This window comes from Camarhynchus parvulus, chromosome 2 (assembly GCF_901933205.1).
Source record: "Camarhynchus parvulus chromosome 2, STF_HiC, whole genome shotgun sequence".
NCBI lineage: Eukaryota > Metazoa > Chordata > Aves > Passeriformes > Thraupidae > Camarhynchus > Camarhynchus parvulus.
Window position 1 is genome coordinate 117,634,920 of NC_044572.1, and position 21,625 is coordinate 117,656,544.

General features: G+C 38.8%; 1 protein-coding gene across 1 annotated transcript in view; it reads right to left on the reverse strand.

Moving 5' to 3' along the window:
* Positions 1 to 1,962: 1,962 nt before the first annotated feature.
* CPA6 (carboxypeptidase A6) overlaps positions 1,963 to 21,625 on the reverse strand; it is an 81,680-nt gene continuing 62,017 nt past the window's right edge. Inside the window, exons 7-11 of the mRNA XM_030943219.1 lie at positions 15,093 to 15,203; positions 14,760 to 14,850; positions 10,051 to 10,253; positions 4,985 to 5,069; positions 1,963 to 3,665 (exon numbers count right to left, since the gene is read on the reverse strand). Of these exons, the coding sequence (XP_030799079.1) occupies positions 3,478 to 3,665; positions 4,985 to 5,069; positions 10,051 to 10,253; positions 14,760 to 14,850; positions 15,093 to 15,203 (678 nt within the window). The 3' untranslated portion in view covers positions 1,963 to 3,477. The remainder of the gene's footprint in view (positions 3,666 to 4,984; positions 5,070 to 10,050; positions 10,254 to 14,759; positions 14,851 to 15,092; positions 15,204 to 21,625) is intronic.

Here is a 21,625-nt window from a genome sequence, read left to right on the forward strand (position 1 = left end):
TGAGATATTCTGGTGTTTTACCATCACTGAAGAACTGCTTGAAGATGGTAATATGTGGCTTTTAGGTACAGGATTCAAAACCACTAATGCATGTGCGACACTGAATGTGACTGATACAAAACAGTGAGCTATGGAAATGATGTAGTAGTTTTGCACAACCAAAGGAAAGGTTAAAGTGCTTACAAAAATACTTATTACCTTACCCATGCTACCAAGTATCTTATTCTTTAATTGCCATTAAAATGACTGTAAATATAAAAAGGGATTGTTTAACAGAAATAAACTGGAGCAGTTGAACATTAACTTATTTTTCATAGGAAATACAAAACTTTCTTCCCAACCTTAAGAATTAGACACAGTCTTGTCCACCAATGGATATTTTTTGCAGTCCTTGAGTAGGCAGCTCAATCTGCAGAATGCTGTTTCCTATAAACAAGCAGACTGGCTCTGCATATAAATACATGTTGACATTCAAGGTTATTTGGACTCTTCCAATTCAGATTTCAGAAAAGGTATTGCAGTTCTCAGAAAGGAACTGCAGTTTTCCATAGGCTTTATATGTTACGAGTGACTGAATACACTGACCTTTCTGAAGCAACTTCTGGAAAATACACAAGGAGCTTCACCCATCAGCAGTGGTCTTTATTCAAGGTTTGCAACAAAGCTCAGTAGTTTTTTAATCTCTAAAAGGCATTTTAAAAATCAATTTATGAATGATGATTTAATGTAATAAATCATTTGTGATACTTGTTTTTGGGAAGGGTGACTTAAGAGGCATGGACCTGCTGGGTTACTAAAACAGTGTTTTGCTGTTCATGTACTTTTTATTGTGTTGAATGATAAACTGTACCTATGATCATAAAATAAATTCACTTTTCTTAAAACCAGCTTTCAATTCTCTTGTCCTGTAGTCAATAAAAATTGCTGAAAAGTACAAAGGGAAGAGAAGCAAGCAATTACAGAGATAAAGAAGAGCTGTTCTTGACAAGTAACATTTATAAGTCACAAAAGCTATATGATTTCATATCCAAATAGCTGGTTGCCATTAGTCTTTTCCTTAGGGTAAAGTACTCCATTCAGAATCACTCTTTTGATGAAAAATTATCTTACAAAAATTTAATTCAGGAAACAGAGTTTGTTCTTTCCTAGTGACTGTCTTTCCACCAGCTTTAATGACCCTGAAATTAAAGGGCTCAGAGACTGTTTACACTTGTATTCAGCTATGGGGCATTAAATTACCCTGCACAGGTCTTAACAACTCAGCTCAGAGTTCTCAGTTGCATGTCATAGATAGTATTCAAGCAGAGTCCATCCATATACTAGTGTGTAGCTTTATTCATGGGAAGGGTTTGATATCAAGTGCTTCTAAATGTCAAAGCGTCTTAGATAAATCTAAGAATACTTACAGTTACTCCTGTCCAAGAAGGTCAACTAGGTCTAAAATGTTAGGTCCTTTTGGTACCTAAAGGAGGATATTTGTTTGTTTCCCTTCCTGTTCAGTTACTTTTCATTGCCAGTGCAGTTGCAATGGTATGAAGATAAAGCTGAAATGTTTCACACAGTGAACTATTGGACTGTGAGCAGGAATCAAACCATCACATAAGAATCTGGCTGCTCCTGGTCCATGTTTGTAGTGTAGCAATTCAGAGGTAAATCTGCCTCATGCTAATTAGACATCCCTCATTCATTCTCTTCTTCAGTCTGCTATGTCTTTGTAGTAAGTTCAGTCTTGTCAACTAAATTCAGAATAACACATAATGATTGGTGCTAATCATTTATACTGCTTTTAAGGCCATTTGTCAGGAATGTGTGCATAGCAAAAGACAGTTATTGCTGTCTTCAAAAGCAATTGGAAATTATTATTTTGCGGGCTTCTGTCCCCTAGACATTTAATAAACCAGAACAGAAACTTATGTAACTCAAATAAGATTGAATTAAACAAATGTGAACAAACCTTCAGAAACTTGTGTAAAATAAACACATTTATTAACAAAATGTTAGACAAATAGAATGCAATTCTGTCATCTTTGTTCACTTGCCTTTTGCAGTCCTGAAAACAATGACATGCTTAATTAAATACAGTACTTTCCTTATAAGACTTACAAAGATTGCCCATTTGCTAAGTTCAAGTGCTTATTTAGAGAGGACTTAGTTTTTTTTTTTAATTCCCCATCCTTAGCATCAGGAATGTTTTACAGATAGGTAAAATTGCTACATACTTGAACTAAAGTTTTAACACTTAAGTAAAATATGAAGAATACTTCAAAAGTTTTTGACCATTTTATTAACAAATGTTTTAGTTAATATGTAGTGGCATAAAATTAAACTCCAACATCATAAGGTAAAATATATGCTTCTGCAGATATAATAAGATTTTAAAAATAGTATTTTAAAAGTACTAAAAATCCCTCAACATGTTATCTTCTCTGTGCTTTCATTATTCTTTCAAACATGGTGCTTATTCACTTTATTTCAGCTGTAAGGCTTCTACCTTCACCTCTCTCTCACTTAAGAATCCATAAAAAAATTATTAATTCCTTTAAAACATGCAAAACAATACAGCTTCCAGGAAGAAGAGCCACATAGCCAAAGAGCCACAGAAGTCACTGCAAGATTATTGACAAATAAAACATCAGTTAATTACAGTTTAAGGCTAAATCCTTGGCTGGTGGAAATGGGCAGTCATTATCTACAGCAGAGCAGAGATGCACCAATCGACTGCCAGCTTCAAGTTCCAAGTCATGGCAAGTTGCTTTGTCTCTCCATAAAGCAGAACATTGTCTAGCTCAATAGTATTTCATTATAATTCTTACACATCACTAGGAAAGTTACATTTTCAAACACAATATGTTGATTTTGTGTCCACTCCAATTATATACATTTGAAAGTAGATTTCTCTGAACAGTTAAAAGAAACCTTGGTTCAAATTATTGCATAATATGAATTTAAAAAATCACAAAAGTGCATATATATATGTATGTACGTATACACGCAGAAGGAAGCCACACTGCCACTTGCAGTGCAGCCAGCTATCACTATAAGGCATTTAGATGTGGATACAGGCCTGTGTTGGGTCACAGGGTATATTTACATGAATGTAAACTTTATCCCTTGGTTTGAGAGACCCCCTGGGAGGTCTTCATATTAGGGAAAGGCGTAAGGCCTGGAACTGCCTGGAAGTGGCACTTTATTTTGGGACCGGCCTCATGGAAATTGCAGAATAAAGATTTAATTGCAAAAATATTCTGCACCAAACTGGTAACTAAGTTAGTATATCAGCTTTATGGACTTTAGAAGAGCAGATATTGAATGATTTTTTTTCCATTTTCCACTATGTTAATTTGGCAGAAACAGTATCACATTTCCCAGTTAGCTTCTCGAATTCTGTAGTGGCCAAACTTAGAATGGCAACTGAACACACTGAAAGGCATCAGCACTAGGAGTGAAATGTTTACTTCCAGCTCCTAGAAATCCATCTCAATGACATTTCTTCAGCAAGTGAAGAGTTATATTTTTAACTGCAAGCATGGTCTCTGTGCAGGTTGGTTTGATCAGCATTTCAGGAAGCAAAAATCCAAAATGGCCAGTGTCACGCAGCTCAAAGGCAAATGCATATGGGATGCCATTTTTGTAAGCCCAGTCCATAGAGCTGCCAGAACTCACATCTGAAAGAGGAAATTCAGAGAAAGCATTAAAAAAATGTTAAATGCAGGTCATGCTGAAATCACCTGAGGGTTCTTGTGGCATTTTGTCTCTGGGACACAATGAGTATTCTTGCAACTCCAGCTGTTGCTTGCCCTGATCCTGAACACCCTTCAGAGAATAGCACAAACACTCAGCACCTGATGAAATGTGCTCAGCACAATATGGATTAGTCCCTTCATTTTCATAGGAAAAAATATTATAACTGTTTTATGTAAAGCAAAACTTTAGTAAAAGTGAGTATCTAGAATAAAGCCTCAAACTCTTCCTGTCTCCATGTGAACACAGTTTGAAGCTTTCTTTCCACAAAGATCTCCCAGTTGGACTGGAGATTTCTGCTGCTCCTAGCTTTAAATTGGGTTTTTTAGGCAATTCATTTACAGTGAGAAGAAGGAAAGTTGTAAAGTAATTTGCCATCTTCTTTTTAAAATGCTTTTAAAATTATTTTCATTTGTCTTACTTTCTCACCATTTTCCCACAGCATGAGAGCGTTTGCATAGGTGATGTCTAATATTAAAAAACCTTTCTGAGGAAGTGTGCTGCTTATGGTTTTGTTGTCTCCATATGTTGATTAGCCATGCTTTTTTATACAGATAAATCTCTCATGCGGCCTGTTGTAATCTGTGCAATTCTGGCATCAATTCCCACTGCTTTTCCTTTGACACAGTGACTGACTGCACTGTAATGAGCACAAGATGATGACTAAGCTATGAGATGGAAGCCCATGATAAGTGGAACTGAGCTGAAACACAGCAATGGCAGAGGAGATGCAGGAGGTTACTTGTGAAAAGTCTTTAGCTTTTCACTTTTTTCAATGTCTGTTATCGTTAGCCACAGCATTCAGACCTCAAGGTTTCAGTAAAGAAAAAAAGTGTCTCGTTAAAACCTGTTGCACTTCTTTTTCTTTTACCTCTGTACAGAGAGCTTGCCTGACATATGCTGTTACAACTTAGTAGTGCATTTGCAATATCTGATAAAGATATGGTTTTTAAGACCTTGGTTTTTCTTTGTAAAAATACTCACAGTTTTATATGATATGAATATGTTATTTGCTGGCTTTTGACTCTCAAGTGCATTTTAATCTCTTTTATTGCATCAGTTGAGTTAATCTTACTGCAATCAACTGACTGAATCAGTTGCAAAACTTTCTTCTGCCTTCCTCACAACCCAAAACTGGAACAAAGTTCACTTTAAATAGTGTTTGCATTCTTTGTTATAATAAGGGTTTTCTCCTTCTTACTGTAGGAAGGTCAAAGTCACAAACCTGCAGAGGGAAACTTACACAAAGTGCTGGATGCAGGGCCATATCTGTATCTTACACCATAGGCTGACTGAAGAGCATTAACAGCATTATAGGCTGCTGATTCCTGGGGAGAAGAAAAAAATCAAATACATAAATTAGACTTGGCATTAAATACTGTATTGTGATTGGAACCTGAGTCAATGGATCATTGACCTCTGGCACAATGTTGTGTTCCAGGAGTCGGTGGCAGCTAAGTTAAAATGATTGTAAAGGATAAATGCATTATTTATTTTTAACGACAGCAATTCCCTGAAAAACTTGGTTTTGTATTATATAAAAGAGCTCACTGCATCATGAATGGTCAGATGTTAAGTGTTTGTAATTATAGGTATATATGTCAATTTAGCAACACAACAAATTTAGATGACATGTAAGACCATGAGATGAAATAATCTTTTTTTTTAATGCAGTTTAAAAGCCTGCATGCATTTAGTGAAGATGAATTTCCCAGTTCACTAAACCTTGTCTCCGCTGGGCTTGTGAAGGAGAAATGATGTCTTGTTGACACTCACAGTGGTTCAGTGAGCAGAGTGGGAAGGGAAGGAGACAGGTTCCTCTCCTGAATCGCTGATCAGCAGGTAAATGCTCACTACTGGTCTAACTTTTTCAGGGGCCTGATGATGCAGTCTTGGAGAGCTCCTTCCACTATTTCAGAAATGTGATTTCAGTCCTGTAGAGGTAAAATCAGTGCCTACATTGCAACAGCTTGCAGCTGAAAGGCTGTTTAGGAGGTTCATGGTTTGTCCTATGAAACTGTGCGCAAAAGGCCTGGCCCATGGAAAGTTCTGAGAGTCATATATGGATAGTGCATTGAAACACACAGAAAGGAAAAGGAATATTACCCCAAAGAAAAGGATATTGGCAAATATACAGTGAAGGCTGGGAAAACAGAGTCATCTGTCTATAGAGAACAGGAAATTATTATCTTTGGAGCTAGAAACTCTGGACTTTGAACCACTGCGTGAAGCTGCAATTGTTTTAGTTGTTTTATTTCCTTGAACAGGTTTGATTGGTTTACGCAAGTTTTCATGAACTCAGTCCTTACCTTGTTATTCATCAGGCACTAATTGAATACACTGGGGAAGGATTACCCTCTAATTGCCTTCCATTGATTATATTTCTCCTAACCTTCCACTTGTTTGCCCTTGTAAGGAGTTGGGATTCTGACTTAATCCTTGGTCTGACCCATGAAGGCTTTGTCTGTCCAAGTAGAGAAGCCAGAGAAAACTGCTTTAAATGCCATTCCAGAAACAAAAATAAGTTCATTTTCACTTCCTGATGTGCACGTAGGGCTTTGATGAGTTTATTTTACACAGTAATTTCTCTTAGTAAATGAAAGAGAACATTTTTACTCCATTACAAACATTTGTTAGGCACAACCAGAATTTTTGGTTTTTTTTAGCAGAAGGATGATGGTGCTGGAGACTCTGCCCTTTTCAGCTTGACTTCTTGCCACCTCCACTGGAGAGTGTGTCGGGGCAAGGACTGCTTAACTCAGTGTTGCTGAAACTTCTGCAGGGCTGGGATGTGGTTGCCAGCCAGTGTAAGGGTTAACCTCTGACTCACCCTAACACCAAAGATGAGAAGGACCTGTCCTGTGGGAGAGGGGAGAAGTGCTGTCACTTGGCAGTCCTCCTCCAGATGTCTTGACTTCTGAGTTGTGACACACAAGACCCATGATGGGGTTGGAGTTGCTGGACCCTGTGAAGGTGGTGGGGTGGCAGTGTGAGGTCACCGTGGTGGCTGTGGCTGCACAGGGCCCAGAAAGGGGAACTCCAGCTGTGGCCAGGAGCTGTTGTTTAGTGCCTGCACTGTCCCAAGTACGAGACTCTGCTGCTCAACCAAAATCTGCAAGCAGCTGTGCTTACCATCTCAGGGTCTTGGTGAGGAGCTGGGATGGCCTGACAAGAGGCCTGATGCCAAGGAAGCAGGAGACAGGGCTCAGCTGGGAGAGCTGGAGAACTGATAAATGCACCATGGCAAGTCAAATGAAAAGACTCCCTGTGCATGAGTTACGTACTGTACAGTGAGACAACAGATAATCTTGTTAAAATCTTTCAAAGAAATAGTTTGACAATGCCCATTTAAAATCAGCACAACAGTAATGGGTTCTGTGCAGAGGCAGAAACTATCTGGAGGTCAGACCAGGAGCATCCCAAGTCCATGTTCACCATGTGGGCACACATCCCTGAGCACTGTGAACTTTAAGCTCTTAGCCTTGAGGAATGCAGCTGGCTTCCACTGTTAGACCCATGTGCCCCAACAAGGGACAGTTCTCAACTGCATCACACTGTGCAGGTTGGATCCTGAATAAATCCAGGCAACCAGTCTTTGAACCCCCTCAAGGAGAAAATGCCACATAAAATTACCAGATTTTTGCAGAGATGTACACAAACTCAGTCATGCCGTATAAGTTCACTGCAAACACTAAGGCAAATGACAGTACAGGAAGAAAAAGGATGAAAATCAGGTGAAATTTAAAACTCTTGAGATGGATGTGTGTTTCTGCTGGTGTTTTTTTCAATCTAAGAGAGTACTTTCATTTTAAGCATCTTAAAAGAGCAGATTTCAGGAGAGTGCTAATAAGAGAGTTGTGCCTAAATTAGAACAGAATATGCATGTTGTGATCAGTACACAGCTCTCCAGTTTCAAAGCAGCTCTGAATAATTGAACACTTTAATTGAAATGGTAACTGACAGCTCACTAGAATGATCTGACCCAGACAGAAACAGCCTTTCTTCTGCTCAAAATTAATGGTAGCCCACTGTTAGCACCAAAAGCTATTTATCTGCTATGCATGTGGGGTCTTACTGTTTTCCACTGCACACCGCCCACGGAGACCAGCAATGCTTGTTCCATCAATGTCAGGAAACAGAGATCTATCACTTTCCAGCTCATTGCAAGTTCCAAGAGAACTGGAGAATCCAAAACATCAGCCTAAGTCATCATTTTTGCAATTTAAAAACCATATATTTGTGAGCCACCAGGTGATGGAGCCTTTGGCTGTAGACAAGTATTAAAACACACAAATAACCAACAAGTATTCCCTTAATTTTCACTGTGATCCCTATAAAGAGCTTTATAAATAACAGGAAATTACTTCAGTTTCCTATTTCAACCTCTCTCATTTTTGACTGACCACAATGAAAAGAAGTGTGAAGTTCAAATACTGACAAGATATTTAGAATTGGTATTTGGTTTTCATTTGTCCATGGGAATTATTTAAAATACTGTCTTTTTTTGTTCTTTTAGGTCTGTGCTCCACTTCCTCTGATGAAAAGCCTGATCTAAGGTCTTGCAAACCTCAGGAACACCTTCTAAACATCAAAAATTGGGATGCTTTGGTCTAAAAGCAATGGGTGGAAAGGCTGAATGTGTATGAGCTGAGAGGCAGTTATGTCTCATCTCAGAACAGAATTATCCCTTAAGCAACAAGAACAACAAAATATACTGGTGTGTGTGAAAACTCTCAGATAAATCTTCCTTCTCATTACAATGAATTTCCCATCTATAGCATCTGCTATTGCCTTCTATTACTCTGGAAATTTTAGTCAGATACCCAATAATCATATACTTGCAGAGAAGCTGCTGATTCTTCGTAACACTACGTCTTTACCTTCTTCTCCGTTGTTTGTTCCTAAAAAAATATACTTGCACCTGCTGATCTTCAAAGGAATGAGAACCTCTGATTTTAAATTCCCAGTCTGTTTTTTTGCTAACTAAATAGTCATCAATTCACTTGGGAAATTCCTTTCTCCTTGTCATTACCCAAAAGAATGTGAAGGTAGAATAAAAAAAAAATAAAAATCATAAATTTACCCACTGTCATTACAGGGTTTGGTGATCAGTACCCACAAGTCTCATATTTTTAGCTCCTCTGGCTGCGTAGTTAACTTCTAATTTGCTCTAATTCACAGGAATGGCATCAGACAGAAGAATGTTTAATAGCTACTGAAATTAAGTGTCTCATCAGAAATAAACCTGCAAAGAGAGTTTAGTTTGTGGAGTCCTGGCTGCTCAGCCTCCTGAGGGAACAGCTGAGTGAAACTTCAGTGAAGCCCCAGGGACTGACAACATCATTCATTCTGCACAGGATGAATCTAAGGTGCAGTTAAGCTCCTTTGGAGAAAACTAGCTTAAACCAGCAAGTTAAAAGTCATTGCAACTTTCAAGGTCAAAATGGGAGATAAATGGAATATGTAATTTTGCTCAGGACTGAGGGTGAAAGAAAGAGGCTTGGAACTGGTTGGTGCAATGTGGGTCTGTGAGCAGGAGCAAAGAGAGAGCAAAGTTTAGCCATGTGTCCCTCAGAGAATAAGCCATAAGGGGAGTTTGATGAACAGGAGGTTGGCTAAAACAGACCTCAGACTGCAAGCAGGGGGAATAGCTCTGCATTTGGATGAGTGTGGAATACATGAAATGTACTCATCTGTGCATCAATAGGCTTACATGAAAAAGTGTACTATTTTAAATTTATTTTTCTAATATAGAGAAGCTCCTGTTTTTAATTATCTGCTTGCCTGAAAGGGTTAAAAACACTATGTCTGACCTGAATGATACATAGTGCAATTGAAGCTTTAATTTTGGTGAAATCTAAGAGATTTCTCCTGATAGAAATAAACAGTTTCAATTTTATTTTGTTCATAACATTGAAGATGATCTTCTTTGTGCTCCTAGTATTTAAGTTCTGAGCATGAAGAGACAGAATTTCAGCTAGATGCCCAAGGACCTAACTACGTAATTCCCATTACAGTTAATTAAATAAAATGATAATAACTATAATTAAAATTAGGGATTTATCCTTATCCTATAAAGTAATTTAAAGGGGCTGATGGATGAAAGGCATGATACCATTTTAATCAAATCACCACTGATTCATGGTGAGGGAAGGTTATATAACCAGAAATGTGATTGCAAGTGGATCCAGAATAAATACTGCTCAATATTATATATGTGCAAAGTATTGAAGAATCGAGTCTCCTTTCAAGACAAAATGTGCCAAAAATACACAGAGGAGCCCATTCTCCAAGCTTTAATGTACTTACCACACAGTTGAAGTTTGGAATGGTTGCATATTTGTAGGAGTAAGGGTACAGCAGCATCTGTGCATAGGCATGGAAGGACAAATAGGCTTTTATTTGTTTCCGGTGTTTGCGGAGAAAGTGAGCAACAGCCTTTACTTCAGGCTCAGACTCGGGGAAAGGACCACAGTAAGTGTCATCACACGGGTGTAGTGAAGCTCCTTCATCTAGGGGTTGAAAGAGAAAGTTGGTGGTGAACAATCACAGAGAAATTCCAAGGGTCAGCTTCTGGCTGCTCAGCCTCTTTTGGCCCAATGTGCAAAAGCGTGAAAAGCAATAAACAAATTAAATTGCTTTCTTGTGCCCTGATGGGCATGAGCCTGGGGGACCTCAGTGCAGCAATCTGCTTGTTCATCTCATAGGCACGCCAAGCTCCCAATAGGCCAACTACAGGTGATTCTCCCCAGAGGATACATTCTTTCCAAATGAAAAGGAGAACCTGACTTCATTGCATTTTCTTCCTGGCTTTTCGAATCAGCATTGCAGTATTAAAACTATTGATGGGTCTCAGTTGGTCTATTTGAAATCAGAGAGCTATACCTCTTTCATTAGTCACTCCCAGGACAAATGTAGCATTTTACAGCTTTTAATGTATTACCTATGACAGTGGTGGTTACAATGGTAGGTAGACAACCTCAAAAGGGATTATCTTAAAAATGTCATAATAGCTCCTGACTACTGCCTATTTTCACCCCTACAAACCTCATAGGGAAAAAAAAAAAACCAAACAAAAAACCAGAGAAGCCACATGGGATGACTGCTCAATCAGCTAAAACAGAAATCACCTCAGTTTAATCACCTCAGATTGCCTAACTTTACCTCAAGTTTGGGGCAGGGGTTCAGTTTTGAGGATATCTTTGTGTCAACCTGCTCGGGTGGCAGCAAGCTACACAAGAGTAGCCTAAATGTAATATGCCATGAGGTACCGAAAGATGAAACTTAGGAAAGGAGATGTGGTGGTGTCTCCTTTATAATTTAGCAATTCTGGATCTAAGCCATTGTCTCATTTACAGCTTAGGGCCTGGGCCTAAAAGAACAATATTTATGCAAATCTACTCTGCTCTTTTATCTGCTGTAATTTCAAAATACCACACGTTTTACATTGACCTGCAGAATAATAATAGTTTGCTTGCAAACTTCCCTGGAGCCATCAGGGACTTGCAACAACAGTGTTTTATTAGCTTTCCTTTGTATAGTAAGTACTGCCACCTTCAATTAATAAGAAAAGAGCTGTGTGTGAGAAGGCATAATGTTATCAACTAAAACAGGGTTATGCAATCAACCTAATGCCAAAAAAAAAATATAAAGAAATGGAAGAATTTCATCCTGCAGTTTAATTTGTAAGATAAAAATTGAGGCTACCATTCAATGGCCACAGGTGGGGATTTCAAAGGTATTAGTGCTTGGATTGCAGTGGATATGGAAGGGTTATAGAGAGGGCAGATGGTCTTCTCCATGCAGAACAGATGGCCACCAAGTCATCCAAATCCCAAGAGCACTCTGCCTCGATTTCTTATCAGGTAATATAGCTGCAGGAGAGCTATTGAACAGTCTCCAGAGCCTTTGCTTTTTTTTTTTTTTAATGGATGCTTCATCTCCTGTTTCAGTGTGGATACTAAATCGTGGCAATGGATAACACTGTTAATAAACAGTGGATCCCTACAAGCTAATGATAAAATGACCCAATGGTAAAATATGGCTCAGTTTAGAGACTTCCAGGGAAGAAAAAAACCTCTCTAAACTGTTCAGCCTATTATGGTGAGCCATGTACCATCCCAGAGGTAGTTAATGCTTTACCTTAAGTGAAGCTAGCTGGTGATAAAAAGAGGAGTTTTCCATGGTGGCGTTGGATAATGTAAGGGTATGCTCAATTTTCATACTGGAAGTTCTTTAAGTAACTCAAGAATGAAAAAAGAGTTGGACATTTCTAAGTTACAGTCATGAGAAGCAAATGGAATTGTGTAAAATGTTACCATGCTGCCTCGTTTTTGTACCTGATAGCATACCAGGGGAGGACAAGGATCCTCTAACATCCATCATGAGACCAAATGAACAGAGGAAATGTGTGCCAAGACTGATAAAACCAGTGCTCTGGTACAGAAGGAAGACTGAGAGGATGAATGAGCTGGAGCTTGATTTTCAAACTTCCTTGCACCCACTTCTGCCAGTATCGGATACTGTCCTCAGTGAGCAGCGGGGTGCACTGGAAATTGGGATGTGCTGGAAATTTTAACTCCTGCTGTTGCTCTCTTGGGGATTTGGAAGCAACCGCTTTAACTAGGTTAAATTATTTCTAAGTACCTGATTATTTCCTTTAAAGTTGCTATTATTTCATTATCATTAAACCATTGTACTAGTTATTGCACATATATGTGCATTGCAAGGAGTTCTTGCTGCCAGTATTCATGTGGGTCTGTGTGCAATTTGTGTGCACTCTTTGAGCACAGGTTGCTGCAACATGAAATCTAGCTGTGATATGGCCCTTGGCTTGGTCCCTAGAGAGTCACAAAGCCTACATCAAAGTCCTACACTAGAAAGGAAGAGGAAAGCAGATGGGATGCTGTGTTATCAGCACTGACTAGCTCACTGCTGATAGCATTTGGTGGCTTTGCTGAGGCTGGAATCTGCCACTGCACACCTGCCTGGAAGCCCCACTGTGAAGTTCAAGCCTGTCAGAAAACTCCTAAGTGCAACTGAACTGAATGGAAAGGTTTTTACAAGCATATGTGGCTTTAAATGTTAAACTCACCATGATTACACAAGCCTCAAAGTGTGATATGATCCAGATTCTTCTCTCACTCATCTAATACTAGATATTAATGAGAATGCCAGGTGACTGGTGAGGGTCATGTCAGCCCAATTCATGAAAGACCTTTTATTCTCCATTAAAATAGACAATCAGACAGACTTTGGGGTCCAAAGCAGGAAGCTGAGCATGTGCTTCTTGGGATGAGAAGCAAACTTGAAAGAATTTTTATTTTTTAAACTTGGGATGGGGACCAGTCTTTCATGTCAGTGCAGGGGAGAAATGCAACAAGTAGGGGATTACAGCACACAACACGTGAGTATTGTCACAATTTCACTAAGCCTAGAAAAAATACTTTTTTGAATGAAAACCAAGCAAATGTTTTTAGGACTGAATAAAAAATGTGTTTTGATACAGTGACTAGGGAGCAGGAAGAGGGAGGAGGAACCCAGGAAAAATTAATCCGAATCAGAAAGAAAATGCACTCTGTATTAATTTTGCACTGATAGGTACCTAACATCTCTCAACACACTATAAGAGAACTGATCATTCCAGTTATACCAGTGGCTGTTTTCTGAACAGTAAATAGGTGTCCACAAAAAATATCTGCAGTTGTGGCTTATGCAATTAAGTAAACAATGGTAACAGTGATGCAGGACTGGTTCATTTTTACATTATTTTTGCAGCATAAAATTGCCTTAAAGATTGTGATAGCAGCCCTGGGCCTGTCTTCTGTAAAGAGGGTTTCTCAACTAACACAGGCTTTCTGTAAATGCTTCTATCTCTGTCCTCTCCTTACAGCAGGTAGAGTTGAAAACAATTTGAAGCAAATTTCACAGGTCCATACTGGACTGGATGTATGCATCTGTCCACACTCACTTTTACTTTTACAATTTTCAAAGCCCTACTTAAAGAACCCAGCTGTTTCAAGCCAGAGTGTACAGTGCTCACCCCTACTGCAAGAGTATTGTGGAAACATCTAGAGGAAGAGGGATGGGCTGAAGGCAAGGCCCTTGCACTACACAAGCACAATTTCTTGTCTTTACAAGCTTGTAATATAAATAAGGAAGGTGGGCTAATGCTGGCTGAGCCAATAGCTGCACAGAGAGCTGAAGGAAGTGCCTCAAGATGGGACAACAGGTCAGCAGGTTTATATTGCTGTATTTAAGTGTTCTTACTTCCTCACACTAGAAACTTTAGGGGCTGCTTACCCTTTGTGAATTGCACAATCTTTAGGTAAGATTTAAGAAAATGCCATTTTTTCTTGGTGGATCTATTCCAAATCTTCTGGCAGTTATTTCATTACCGCTGCGTTCTCTATGCAAAATTCAGGCCAATTTTTATGAAGTACTTACAGAACTGCTGGGAGTTTAAAATTCTATCTCCCTGCATTTAGAAGCATCTTCTTTCTTTATTAACTCACTGATAATAATGGCCCTAAGGACACTGAGGCCAGCAAAGTCAGTCTGACATTTCCAAAGTTAAATAATTTCAGAGAAATGGCAAATTGAATAAAATGAAGCTTGAAATATTTCCTGAAGCTACAGTTAAAAGGTAAGATTTACAGGTAAATCTTGAGAAGTCATGGTTCATTCTCAATGTTATGCTTCAAATTATTTATATGATTGCCAAAATACAGAATAGCTGTATGTGTGATTTAAAAAAAATTGCCACATTCTCCATGACAATTTTTTTACTGATGATAAAGCCTGTTTTTCCAAGTTTGAGAACTTTTATTTTTTTAGAAGTTATTAGGAAGATTTGTGCCTTGGCTTATGGCTTTATGGGAAAAAAATCTTCAGCTTCGACTATGGAAAAGAGAACACTTCACAGCAGATGTGATCTAACCTACTTGGATAATTACCTCTGCTGAATAAGTAAATACAGAGTAATCTGAACTGGGGGACCAAAGTATCTCCATACTTACCACACCATTTCACTTTCCAGTTGCGATTAGCATCAACACCATGGCAGTGAAACCTCATGTTCTTTGATCTTGTTTTTCTCCAAAATCGATCCTAGCATAAGTTACAAAATATTAAAATAGCAATATTACTCTATTTTGACAAAAATCTATTTATACACATAACTAATCAACCCTGGTAAACATATTCAGTATTCTGTTTAAAATGGAATAATTTATTTCCAAGGCACAAAGTGATGGACCAGATTTATGCAGAGTCACCTTTGAATAATGTAATAACTATTTGATCTTTCTTGTCTGAATAATTTTTCAAATAATACTACTGCCATTACTTACATTTGTCCAGCTGAAATGATATCCATCCACATTAAATACAGGCATGATATAGAAATACAGCTGAGTTAGCATCTTTCTCATGTCAGGATCAGTCTGGTATGTCTGAAGAGCCTAAAGCAGAAAAGCCAAAGTAAATAATTTCCGTAATAGAAATAATTTCCCAATTGTGTATTGTGATGGTCTATGACAGTCACAAGGCATTTTGCAGTACATAGGTCTGCTCTCATGGCAACACAGACATCCTTCTGGCTGTGCTCAAAGGGCTGACATCTTCCTGTAAATGTGATTCAGACAGGGTGTGAACATGTGAAAAAGGTGTTCTAAAGACCCTATTCTCTCTGCTTCTCAGTTGCTTTCCATACTCAAGAAAATACAACTCGTATTACAAAGAAGAAAATGCATGCAAAGTTTTTCTTGAACTAAGAGCTGAAAGTCAGTGGAATAGATTCTTAGTTGAAGAAATGAGTTTAGCTCCTGTGAGACAGTGCAGCCCTGTTGTTTCCACTAGGTGATTTGATAAGGTCTTGAAGCATTTAAGGCTCAGATTAACAACACAGTTTTTGTTTGTATTCAAAGTAGCTTACTATATGCACAATTATCAATACAGGCAGTTTATTCCCTTACAATTTTGACGCCTCTTTATTTTTGGAGAACCTTTAGTACATAGGTTAGTAAAAGAAGTCTAGGTAGGGAAAGTTTTGGGTTTTTTATCCATTCTGCATCTTAGAAAAATGCAGCAAAACCAGAGGCTCCTCAGCAGTTCTATTTGCTAGTGCCAGAGATGCTCCTTTACCAGTTCCAGGAAGCTTATACTCCACATTCTCTTGCAAATACTGTCCCTTGACATAGCTGGGCATCAAATCTGCATCCTTCAAAGTTTAATTGTTGATTTTATAAGGAATACAGTGCTTCATGTGGCAGGTGGAAAGCATATCACACTGATGCTGAGTTCAGAGGGATGCCTGAGCTTGGCTCCTCTCCTCCTGCTACTGTGATTACAGCCTTCTGCTCTGCAGTATTTCTGGCCCTTCAGATCTGAAGAGTAGCATGTGTTTGGGGAGCAAAGGGAAACATTTGCTCTGAAATAAACGAAGCTAAATGCTTTTCAATTGACAAATGCTTGGGAGCAGTGTGAAGTACAGGAATTCAATACTTCTGGGCTCCTGACGATGCAGCTGTTTGAATTACTGAAGCTGCCATGGGAGCTGATGGATGCTTTGTGTGGAATATCTGTAAGAAATAACCATACATTTGGACAAGTCTGGGGCTGAAATTTACTCATGGAGGAGTATGACATTTTTTTTCTTTACTGAGGGGATTAGTGGGACTTCTAAATACTTCTTCTATGTGGTTCATTAACCATCCCTCTGTTGCGCAGCGCTTTCTCCTCGCCCAGCTTCATCTCACCCTCCCAAAGTGCTCTGCACGTGCAAGTCCTTCAGCCTCACTGTCAGATCCAAAGCAGCACATGTGATCCTTGTGAAAAGCCTAGTCACCCAGTGCTACTCCACACCCAGCTTCTCTGCTCCAGCCAGGCAAGAGGAGGGGACAGTGAGAAATAGAAGGCAAGGCAAAGCACAGAATGAAATGGGACGGGGTGGTGTGGAGCACTGCACCTTAGGATGAGATCCTGAAAGAGGTATTAGGATGGGAGAAGAGAATTACAGGGAATTTTGAAGGGAATCTTGATGGACTGCCCGGGAGAAAGCCCCAGCCAATGAGGAGGTCATGGGTTCCCTGGTCCATTTGCCAGAAATTCCCCAAAAATTCATAGCTGGTCTTGCATTTAAATTTGATTTACTTATATTAAAAAGCCATATCAAGTCTTCAAATAGGTTTGGATTTCAAAAAAATGGTGTTAAGGGAACTGCAAAAAAATTAGTTTTGTCAAAACATTGATTTCTCAAATCAATGATTACTCAAAAACAATGACCATGAAAATAAGGACTGTGTGTTATTGCTATTTCACATGCAGGTGACACATATTGAAGGAAACAGGGCTACTGTGTGCATGAGGCTGGCCCTGCACTTAAATCTGGACAGGATTAAGAGCCTATGTGGTAAGTATGGATGTTAAACTGGTAAAATTGTTCTTACAGCTGGAAACAGAACCAATCCATGCTCCAAAATGTGAGTTAAAGAAAATGACCATTTTTATCTTGGTTATTTCAGAAGTAGTAGTAGGGAGAAGTAGTTTAGCTGAGAAGGAAATAAACCACCACACACCACTTCCTTCATTTTTCACTGTTTTTCTATTTTTAGACAGTATTAGCAAATTAGGCTCAGGTTGTGTATCCATGGTGGGTATTTACATACCAGTGATGATGAAATTGGTATATGTGTTTGTATGTGGATTTTGTGTGCTGTCAGTTACATCGGTAATGATGCATTTTGTTACACTGGGCTATATTCTATGTTTTAAACTGCAATGCTGTAAGATGAAACTCTTTAAAACACTTTAAAAATCATCTCCTTAAAGTAACTACAGATAATTAATTAATGTTAGGTAATACACTGCTTAAAATTGCATGAATGAATTTTGCATATTTTTCAGAACCTTTCCAAATCTGCAAAAAGTGGCATAATGAAAATGTTTGAATTAAGACTTTTTAATATGCAATATGTTTTAAATCCTGTGAAGAATATATTTTCCTTGCTAGGTGAAAGCACCACCATTTAGAAACCTAAACAAAATATAGGCAGCAAAATGTCAAGTTTTACAGTGACTTTATGTTATTTTAATGCCTGTTGTCATTGACAAAATACTAGAAGAGACTTTGGAAAGCATTATAGTCCCCAGTAATAATCCTCAAAATTGAAAGTATTAGCGTTGGTTTAGAGCCAAATATGTCATTCAATTCAGTTCTTTAAAGATTTTATGGGGTTTTAAAAAAAACTTTGTCACCCTTTTAGAGTAGTATTTCATTAAAAATATAGTGGATCTAGAGTGGCTTTCTTTGAAAGCAAGCAGATAGTGTGAGATCATATTCACTCTTTCTGCTGAAAATACATCATCTTTCATACTGCTTTTATCTGGTATTTTTATTTGATGTACGTAATCAGGCAGCACAGACAATGTAGCCTTTGGCAATGAGCCCTACAGTTCCCAAGGTGTGTCCTTGCTGGAGCAAAGCCCACAACTTGCTTTTTGTGATGTGACTCTCAAGTCCTCCAAACAGAGGTCATGGGAACCACCTCCCCACCCTCCCCGGCCGTGCTGAAAGGTTTTCTCTTCACTGTGACACGAGCAAGGCGAGTAGGAACCATTAGTTAATTAACTGCAGTGTAGTTTGCAGAGAGCTCTCAGAATATGGGTTGGTTCTGCTTCTCCATCATGCAATCAATAGCAGCTCTGCTGCTGCATGTGCAGGGCGCCAGAGCAGCCCAAAAAACGCAGAATCGCTTTATTAGTGAGCAAACAGATGATAGAGGAACGCTGCCAACGCCGTGCAAGCAAGCTGCCTGGGGGTGGGGAAAGCAACAAGGATTAACAGGATGGGGCTCCATCACCTGGATCAGCTGGGTGATGGTTGCTGATAGAGCTGCAGCAGCTGAGGCTGGCTGAGGATGTGGTCCAGAGGAAATTAAATTTAGGGGACGAAGTAAACAAAAGAGCTGTATTGTAAACTGCCAAGGCAATAAAGGCAAGAGTGCAAAATGGATTTAGGATGCAGTTAGGCTTTTTATAAAATCAGGGGATTGAGTGAGAAGGACAAAGCAAGGAGACAGGGTTGGGAGAAACTCTGAAATCCCAATTGAGCTTAATAAGGATTTGCTATCCCACAATTAATTATTATTAAATTTAAGGTAACAATCAGCTTTGGCTCTTTCTGATTTTGAATTAAACAATCATACTGAATTAAACAGTTACTATTTTAGCCCAAAGAACTGACTCCATTTACTGCTCTGCCAGAAATTGCACAAAACTGCTTCTGGCAAAACAGGATTAACTCTTCCCTGCCATTATTAAGATATCAGCTAAAACACCTTTTCTGACAGTAGTACACAATATTTTACTTTTATCTGCATGTGCTACACTTTAGCAGGCTGACACTATGATCTGCCATTCTGGCCTTCATTGCCACTTCATCAGTTTGGCAAGTTAGTAATTAGCTTTGTCTCTGCTCTTAGAAACAGTGCAGCTTTTTATCTTTGTTTTCCCTTTTATTGCTAGTGTCCTGCTTTGGCATTCAAATCACAAGCAGAGTGGAAAGCCCATTATTAATGCTAAGATACAGCTGAGTATTTAAAAACAAGTGGCTTAAAACAAAGGGTCAAAGTTTCAAGGCTGAAGCTTGAACTGTGTCTGATTTATCCTTTTTGTTTAACACAATGCAAAACTTTCCTTCCTCTTTGAAGGCATTTACCACAGGAGAAAACCCAGAAACAACTGAGAAAGAGGAGTGTGCTGCAACTACTCCTCAACACCTATAAAAAGAGTCTTACAAGAAGGATCTGCAGAACCCCAAAGACTTGGCTGTGTAGCTCCTCAAGGATGCAAATGGAAAAGATGCTGAAGCAGAGGGATGATGGTGGGATGGACATGTTAAAGAAGCAAAGCCATTCCAGGAATCTTGTGCAAGGCTGGGACCACTCAAGCAAGGGCTGGATCTTGTGGGAAAGAAGATGCATAATTACACAGATCTTAGTAGAAACTGGAGACAACTTCTTGGTTCCACTCAGAGAGGTGGTAGAAAAGAAAAAAAGAAAAACCTCTTAGATACCAAACAAGTCAAGGACTGCCTATCTAGGGAAAAAAAGGCCTGAGTTATTCTGAAGCACTGTGAATGCTTTGAACGGAGCAACACAGATTTCTTTACTAGTAATTGTATGAAATTACTGCCCACCAAGATACAGGCCTCTGAAAAATGTAATTATTGAATTTTGCATCCTAATTGTGTTGCTCCATGGTAGTACATATTGAGGGAAACATATTCAAGTGAGTTCAAGAGAACTCACTTGAATACAAGCTTTAATTAAATTTTTGAGACACAATTAAATACTAAAGATACAAACAATTACTTGTAATTCCATTTCTGGAACAAATGAATTGTCCAACATATGGAATTTTCTTTCACAGTCCTTTTTCATGCTCAGTAGTGTTTCTGCATATCTGCAGTTTTACTGAGGCCCTAATTACTCAGTACCATCATACAGGAGTGGACTGCTAAAGTGCAGAGCAGAATTTCTTCCTTAGGGCAACTAATGTGTTGGAACAACAATGTGAATTCTTTTCATGTCTTGAAGAAGAACATACCCAACAGCCTAAAAGCCTTCAGGGGGTAGAATCTGAATGTCCTAGTGATGAATACTTAAATAAGAATTTACAGGAGCAAGTGTCATTGAGGAATTCCTATTACAGGCACAACACAGCTGCAGTGTTACTTTTCTTTTATCAAGATCTACTTATATTGTGAAAAATTAATAGCTGCAAGCAAAATTAAAGCACTTTTTACCTTCTTAAGGTCATGGGTAGGCAGAAAGATGCAGCTGAGTAGCTGGAAGTGCACACAAAAAATAACACAGTATTTCTTTTGGAAAACTGAAAACAATTTTGACTGGTTTTTTTTAATTTGTTATCATCAAGGTGTGACAGCAAAGGAAAGAACCTTCCCTAAACTGTTTTATTGTTGAATAAAACCTGGGAAATTCCACCACGGATCAAAATAGACAGATACTTCACAGCATAAAAATGGTTTGCCACAGTTGCCTTTAAAACAATGCATCACATGCCTCGTTGTGGTGATACCATGGTACTGCACTCCATCTTTTTGGCATTGGCTTAGATTTTATCCAAAAAAAAAAAAAAAAAAGCATCACAACTGAGGCCCCAGATCAGGAAACTCTTGTTAATAGTGTTCACTGCTACTTTAGTTTCCTTCTCCTCAGAACTGGTGCAGATTTTCAGTAGCAAGCATGTGCTAGAGAGATGCAGATACTCAGAGAGAAGTGGTGTATAGGATGGCTGCCAAAAAAAAGGGAGCACATTGAGAACTGAAACAGCTGTGGAATGGAAGGGAGACGTTGAGTAGAAGCAGAAACTACTACACGTAGGTGTGAACACTGCACATGAACTTCAAAAGGCAGGAACAGCATTTGCAGAATGGAAAAAAATCATGAGGATAAAACAAATTCTGCACTGGTACCAGTGCCTCTTGCTGCTGAAAGGCTGATGAATGAAATGCTGAGTGAAGAGGCTGGAAGAGGTGATCTCTCTGATGGAGAAAAAAAAAACAGTGTTTCAGGCAGAAGCTCCTGACAGAGAAGAATGAATTAGCTAAAGACAAGTAAGGCTGAGTGTTTCAAATATAGATATGGCAGGATGAAACAGATGGATTTTTTTTTCCTCCAGATAATGAATATAGAGGGAGCACTCAGAGAAGTCCAAATTTTTTCTTTTTTTTTCCGAAATTAGGCAGCTAAAAAGACAGCTGGGGAGACTAGAATCTGGTAAGCAATAAAAATTAAGCTCCAATGATTGTATTGTGTTTACTGAAAGAGCTGCAGAAATTCATGGAGAGATTGTCACCAGA